The sequence below is a fragment of the Pinus tabuliformis genome, chromosome 1_2 (assembly GCF_031772625.1).
Source record: "Pinus tabuliformis cultivar Carrire ecotype Pingquan chromosome 1_2, CPIR1, whole genome shotgun sequence".
Taxonomy (NCBI): Eukaryota; Viridiplantae; Streptophyta; class Pinopsida; order Pinales; family Pinaceae; genus Pinus; species Pinus tabuliformis.
The window spans coordinates 644,392,450-644,399,384 of record NC_142298.1 but is presented as its reverse complement, the minus strand read 5'-3'; the positions used below and the strand labels follow the sequence as shown (position 1 = coordinate 644,399,384).

At 38.1% G+C, this 6,935-nt stretch overlaps 1 protein-coding gene across 2 annotated transcripts; it reads right to left on the bottom strand.

The window, feature by feature from the left end:
• Positions 1 to 1,189: 1,189 nt before the first annotated feature.
• LOC149207320 (Galactose oxidase/kelch repeat superfamily protein) lies at positions 1,190 to 4,635 on the bottom strand. Of its 2 annotated transcripts, none has more exons than XM_089395682.1 (2): positions 4,111 to 4,635; positions 1,190 to 3,603 (listed from the first exon to the last, which is right to left on the bottom strand). In XM_089395682.1, the coding sequence occupies exon 2, from the start codon at positions 3,597 to 3,599 to the stop codon at positions 2,307 to 2,309; it is 1,293 nt and encodes a 430-aa protein (XP_089251808.1). In that variant the 5' UTR covers positions 3,600 to 3,603; positions 4,111 to 4,635; the 3' UTR covers positions 1,190 to 2,306. The 2 variants fall into 2 exon arrangements, with proteins under 2 accessions (XP_089251808.1, XP_089251807.1); XM_089395681.1 differs by having other exon boundaries at positions 1,190 to 3,653; positions 4,111 to 4,633.
• Between the last annotated feature and the right edge of the window lie 2,300 nt (positions 4,636 to 6,935).

Below are 6,935 nucleotides of genomic sequence, written 5' to 3'. Positions count from 1 at the left end.
AATCCCTGAAGCCTTCTGATTTATGGTTTAGTAACATTTGATACTTTGGATCCGAGAAGCCACTTTGTATTCCATCATTTTGTTGGTCGAGTTTCATGCTTATTGTTTGTCTTGCATCCTTTTCACTCATCCAATAAAGTATCCTTGCCTGTGACCATAAACATCATTAAAATTGGGTCTTCATGTTTTCTTCAATCAAGGAATCTATCATGTTTCTGAGCTTTTGATCAATGTCATACAACTCATAGTTCATGGATTATCAGTGTGCCTGTAGTGGACACGGTTTAAATGCACTGTTAGTTGGTGCACCTCGTCCCACCACTTCCTCCGCACTGGAGTTTATGAAAATTTGGATCTTGAAAGGTTCCTTTTAGTTGCATCTTTTATAATGATTCGTTACTGATGATGAATCATATTACCAAAAGAATTTTGGCACTAGATTACAAACATAAATACATACATAATTCTGAGAACGAAATTGGAGCACTGTCGATTTCCTTCCAAGAACGGCATTTTGGAATGCTATAAATAATGAATTTTTTTATGTTTGCTTTGCAGGCAATGACAGCACCATTCACAGCCAGCTTTGACTAGCAAACCAATTTTGTTATAAGCTGCTAGACGCCCAGATTGACTCATTGGAACTTTTACGGGGTGCTTTGCATCAAAGAAATTCAGTTCTTCTGCAGCAACGGAATTTATTAATCAAGTGTGCTTTTGATAATGTATATGTATGAATATCCTTCTGTGGCTTTTTCTTGACCTATTGAATTTTGCATTACCTTCAGTAAGCAGTCTCTTCCATTGCCTTTTGCTCTGACACTTTCTTATTTTTATTCTATTATGCTACTATGCAGAAACAGCAATAGCATATTTCAAACCTAGAAACCAGCAAATGTTCAGAATATTGTTAATGGACAAAGGTAATAAGCAAACAAGCCTTTGAATCTTTTTTTTCTTTCTTTTTCATGTTCTGTTTGAAATGTTATATCCTGCTATGCTTCTAACTGTAGACACAAACAGAATTATGCGACCATAGCTGAAATGCAAACTGAAAAATAAATTAAGAGGGAGAATATAAAAGAAACTAAAAGCATGAGAATATTAACAATAACAGAGCAAAGTCATGCCCTGACAACTAACTGCACTTTCGTTGTAGCTAATAAGAAAAGAAAACATAGAAATAGTATGTCAAAAACGAACCATAGCTCCAACAAAATCTTGGTTCACTGGTGAGATTGACAGTGTATTAAACAGTAAACCTTCCACCATGGTTCCATTCTTCCTGTGGTCTGCACCACCTGAATGACAAATTTCAAAGGGATGAGGCCAAGACCCAGGTGCAATTACCAGTCAAATTTAGCACAATGGATGCCCCTTAGACCTGGCACCTAAGGTGAAGGAAATACTTGTTATTGCAGTGAAGGCCCCAACCTCAGGGCATGTTTCTTGAAGCAACTTCCAAAAAATACTGGCAATGGGAGAGCATCCAGGAACTTCTTCTTTTCCAATTCAGGAAACAATGGATACCAGAGATGTATGGCGAAAAAGCAAATAGACAACTGCCCCATTCTCTCGTCTGGTTTCCAGCAAAAAATTAGGGAAACAAAATTTACATGACAACTGAAGCTCCTCCAAAACTACTCTTATTTGATACTGGAGAATACTAGATGGAAAAAAAAAACATACTATATGTCAAAAATGGCAGAGTTAATCCTGTGAAATCAATTGTAAATTCCACTGATAGATGCTCTGTTTTAAACTTCATATTACAGGTTCTCCTTGACCCTTGATAATGTGCAAGGAACCCTTTTTTTTGAGAAATAATGCTTTAAAAACTTATAGCAATTGGGCAAAAGATGCCATGCTATGAACGGCATATCTATGCCATCAAAATCACCCAGGACTTGCACCTGGCCTCATTTGCACCCATTCAAGGGGTTTTGGACCCGCATCTCTGCACTAAAAAAAGCCCAATAATCTCACTGTCTACTGCTCAACCACATTCCCATTTTAAGTTTTCAGTTTCCTCAAGCTTACAATATTACTTTTCACATAATTTCCTCCCAAATTCTAAAGGTAATTTACACCAAATTGTTGATGTAAAATTCCTTCCATGTCCAAAGAAAAGGAATGCTTTATTGATTTTCAAACAACTTACTTCACTGCAGATATCAGCCGCCTCCATAAAAAGGACAAAATTTAATTAACTAAACCACCATCAAATATACAGAAATATGGGTCACCATTGACAGAGTTTGCCACAACCTCGCATATAACTGCTGCAGAATAGCAAGATATTATATCTAACAAATGGAAGTATCAAACCTCGGCTCATAAAAAGTCACCTGGCTGTTCCAAGATTGAAGTGCGCAGCCACTTATCCATGACCAGGTTTTCTTGTCCACGTCATAAAGTAGACCTTTACCTTGATTCCATGATGTAAAACAGATCAAATTGTCTTGCCCAAAGCACTCAAACCGCTCCGCAGACAACCTCAATAACGACCTAAAAAACTTTTGAGGCATTCTGCCTATCTCTACCCATGCCATTTTTACATGATCCAATTCCCAAATCCTCATGCTTTGGTGAGTACTGTACAGTCCTATTCTTCCTACCAGAAAAAGACGCTTCTGTGCCCCAGCGACGAGATAACCATCCAACAAAGATCTAGGAAACTTGGCTGGTATATGCTCCCAACAACCTGCATCCATTTTGTACATCATCAATCCGAGCGGTGATAGAGTCTCAAGATAGATTTTATTGTCGCAAAATGCCATTTTCGATGAGCAAAGATTCACAGCAGGCATGTTCTGGTGAACAGACCAGCTATTTATCCCTGAATCATAAACCTCGGTCGGCAACGTTCTGTATCCAAAGATATCACTTGCTGCAACTACCTTAAAGGATTTATCTTCCCTGTCCACAACCATGATTAACTGTCGTTGTTGATTATGATGCATGCTAGGCAAAGTTCTCCATTGTTGCGTAAGAGGGTTGCAGACCAGAATTTTGAAACAGAGCCCATCGAATCCTGAAAAACATACAAGGCCCCCGGAAGAACCAACAAGCCAAAATGCCCATTCTGGAAGAAAGCCGGAGGGAAGCTTATGCCAGCTTTTTAAGGGAAGACTGAACACCGAACATTGAGGAGACTGAGAATTTCTTGAAAATGTGAGAAGGCAGGGTCCATGGGAGGGTACCTGAGAATGCAATTTGAGAAAATTGTTGTCCTGTAAAATTGAATTCCATCTCCTGCATACAGGCTTTAGTCTGAAGAGAAAAAAGGGAGGCACCCTTGCAAGGACTTCACTAATAAGATCCTCTGTTAAGTTTCCCCAAATTCTCTCTTCCATTTGGATGTCCAGTTGCAGACATCGGCTAAAAGAGGCTACAGTCTCTTCATCAAAGCCTCTGGGTTTGGTTTTCAGAACCTTTTGCCGAGATGCGTTACTGTTGCTGTTGCCAAATGGATTCAAGGGCGTCTGCTTCTGGGACTCCTCTTCAAACAATAACCCGTTTTTGGAAACACATGTATTAGATGATATCGAAAGTCTAGTCAGGCCTGCCAGGGATTCAGCAGAGGTAGTTTCATCCATGATCCTTGAAATACAATGAAAGAGCTAAAAATCAAACAACAGCTGCAACAAAGCCTGCATTTTCAAAGCATTCTATGTCAAAAATCTGAAAATCTGAAGACAACCGAAGAAAAAAAAAAAAGGAAGTTCCGGACAACCCACATCAAATATTTTCATTTCTCTGGAACCCTTACAGAAAATCTGCATATATGAGACAACCCATATAAACATTTCGCATTTCAAGATGACCCAAACCAGAATAGTACATTTTACCCCAACAAAACAAATCTGAAGTTTCTTTAGTTTAAAAAGCAACTCAAAACAAAAACAAAAACAAAACCGTTTCCAGCTGGACAAAAAAATGCATGTATGAAGCCTACATCATATAATACATTCTTAGCACAACCCACATCAACGATATGGATTTCAAGGATACCATTATACCCATGCCCAAAAAACACAACAATGAATGCCAACGCTCAGATCAGCTTGCCCAAAACCTAACCCTGTCAATATTACAAACTGGACTTACCAGCTCAAATTACCAGGCCGGAGACACAAGAAGCATCAATGACCACACATGTTCATTCTCATTGTCCAGGTCGAAGTCATGTTGCAGAAACTGGTGCCCACCATGTTGTGTTTTCATAAAATAGTATCTTCAAATGCACCCGATTTAACCAGGACAAATATGAGATCCAAAATCTTGAAACCCCCAAAAAAGAGACCACTTAAATAGAACCACTCGCCCATTGATTTGGCAATCTGTCAAAAGTTGGAAGTTGCAGGGCTCGAGTAAGACAACCTATATCTATGGATGATTGTATCTCTCATATCATATATCAATCCAGCCCTCTGTCTTTTTATTGGATCCTCTGTGCAGTCCATATTCTATTTGCTGGTCATTAAATATGGGCATAAATTGGTCCATCCTTTGGGAATTTCAACGCCTGACGGTCACTTCATAAAAAAGAAATGGGCAGCATCGCCCAATTAATGAATTCGATCAAACCGGCTCCCTCCTCCATCAAGACCATTTTTTAATAGTAACTCTCGTGGCCGAATTTATATATTCCATCCATATAAGCTCCCTTACTCCACTAAAACTAATTTTTTATAGTATCTGTCTGTGTCATGATTCCAAACTTTTTTGGTCTTGCTTGACATAGTCAATTTCTAATGATGAGAATACCTAAGTCGTTTGTTTCTTGGGTGGTAACTTTTGAAACTTCTTATCACTTCAATCTTTACCGATATTTTACCGTTTGTCTACCAAAATTATCAAAACATCCGTTGGACATTTTTACTCTCCAATCGAACCATTTTTTACTCTCTAATCGAACCATTATGGCGTCTTCGACAATTTGTATTAATATTTTTTCCCATATATTTATTTTGTTTGAAGAGCACTTTTAGTATCATCAATTTTAATGTATAATCTATATAATGAAATGATATTTTAAGGTCTATGAGACTAAAAATAGTTTATGAGATTATTAGTTCTTTGTTTTTCGCTTTTTACAATTCAGTGCTTTTCCGAATCAAATTGATGATGAGTTGACCCAACCTTCCAACAATCCCCTCGCTAAAAAGACAATGCCAAGAAACTGACCCTAACATGTTCTCATAACTTTCTCTGATGTCTTTGAATGCATCACATTCCAAAATGAAATGTTTTTCCGATTCCATAGCCCTAGACATGCAAAATGTACACACCCGTTCTTCCCAAACTTCTTTAGGCCTTTTCCATTGTCCTGTTTCACACCGAAATTGATGTGAGGTGGTCCTTAATTGAGCAATAAGAACCTTTTCCCTCCATGAAATGCTAGCTCTAATGAACTCTATTTGTTGTAAATCACACGTAGGGTTGAATTCCTCAATGTAATATTTCTTCTTTCTACTGAACTCTTTTCCCCATACCTTTTTACGAGACTTCTCCATAACAAAATCCTTTAGCTCCTTGCTATTTGTGGGATAGGCATTGAGGTAGATATAGCATTTTTGCATCCATGTGTAGTTTTGTTTCATCCATGTTTTCTTTTTTTCACTCATGCCTTCATTGAAGATAACATTAGGCCATCTACCTACTCTCATTTGTTCAATTCTTTTTAGGTATCTTATGAGCCACACCATAGCAATTGCTTCAATGGAAGTTGCTCCTGTTTCACTCAACATTATCTCATAAGGTACCAAACTTTTTATTTTGAACTTGCTCATGATCAAGCGTTTTTGGATTTTCTCAATTTGTTTCCATTTTGAGACGAGAGTGCTGCTAGCCCACAATTCACACCCATATAGCATCACTGGACAAACTAGGAGTCCAAAAAGCACTTTAATCGTTTTCCAATCCCATAACTCTGCCTCTCTACATCTGTTTTGAAGAGCATATAATGCTTTCCACCCTCCTAAAATTCTCTTCTTTCTATTGTCCTCCCAATTGAGTTTGTTGTTGAAATCAATCCCAAGGTACTTGTACTCATTTACTTCTTGAAGAATGTTGTCTTCAAAGAAGAAAGTATGTTGTCTCTGCTTCCTTTTATTAGAAAAAATCATTATTTTGGTCTTGGTAGTATTGACATGCATCCCCGCTGCTCTACAAAAATGCTCAAGGACATATAAGTGCATATGCAATCCATGGGCCGATTTAGAAATCAATACAATATCATCAACATATAAAAGAAGCTTTATCACGAACTCCCCCTACCGAACACCATCTCCACCTTGCAGATTTAGCCACTCTTCCAATTTATCAATAAATAGACCGAAAAGAGTGGGGGATAGAGGGCAACCTTGCTTGACTCCAATGTCACTTCTAAAGCTCTCTGAAATACCTGCTGAGTTTCTAATTTTGACTTTCACTTCTTCATAAAGTCTATGGACAGCGGCTCTATAATGCACGGAAATTTCAATCTACACCACAACTTATCCCTAGGGACTGTGTCAAATGCTTTTTTGAAGTCAACAAAGCAGCAAAATACTTCTTCTTTGTCCTCCCAAACCTTTTCAACAATGTGTCTCAACGTGATGCCATGATCCACTGTAGAATGTTTCGGCCTAAACCCACTTGTCCTCTTGCCCTCTTTTCTTTTACTTCTGCCCACTTGTTAATTTTGTCTTCTACCATACTGCCGAAAAGCTTTGAAAACAAATGTTGATCATAATTGTTCTATAGTTGGATGGATTAATAATGTCTCCACTTTTAAAAAGGGGTATTGCTAGGCTAGTTGTCCACTCTCTTGGGAATCGTTGTTGAATGATGTTGTTGAATATTTTCATGATATGCGGTGCAAGAGCGTTCATTCCCCATTTTAGATACTCTACTTGAAGTTCAACCAAGTGCTTTGCCTTTCCTGTTTT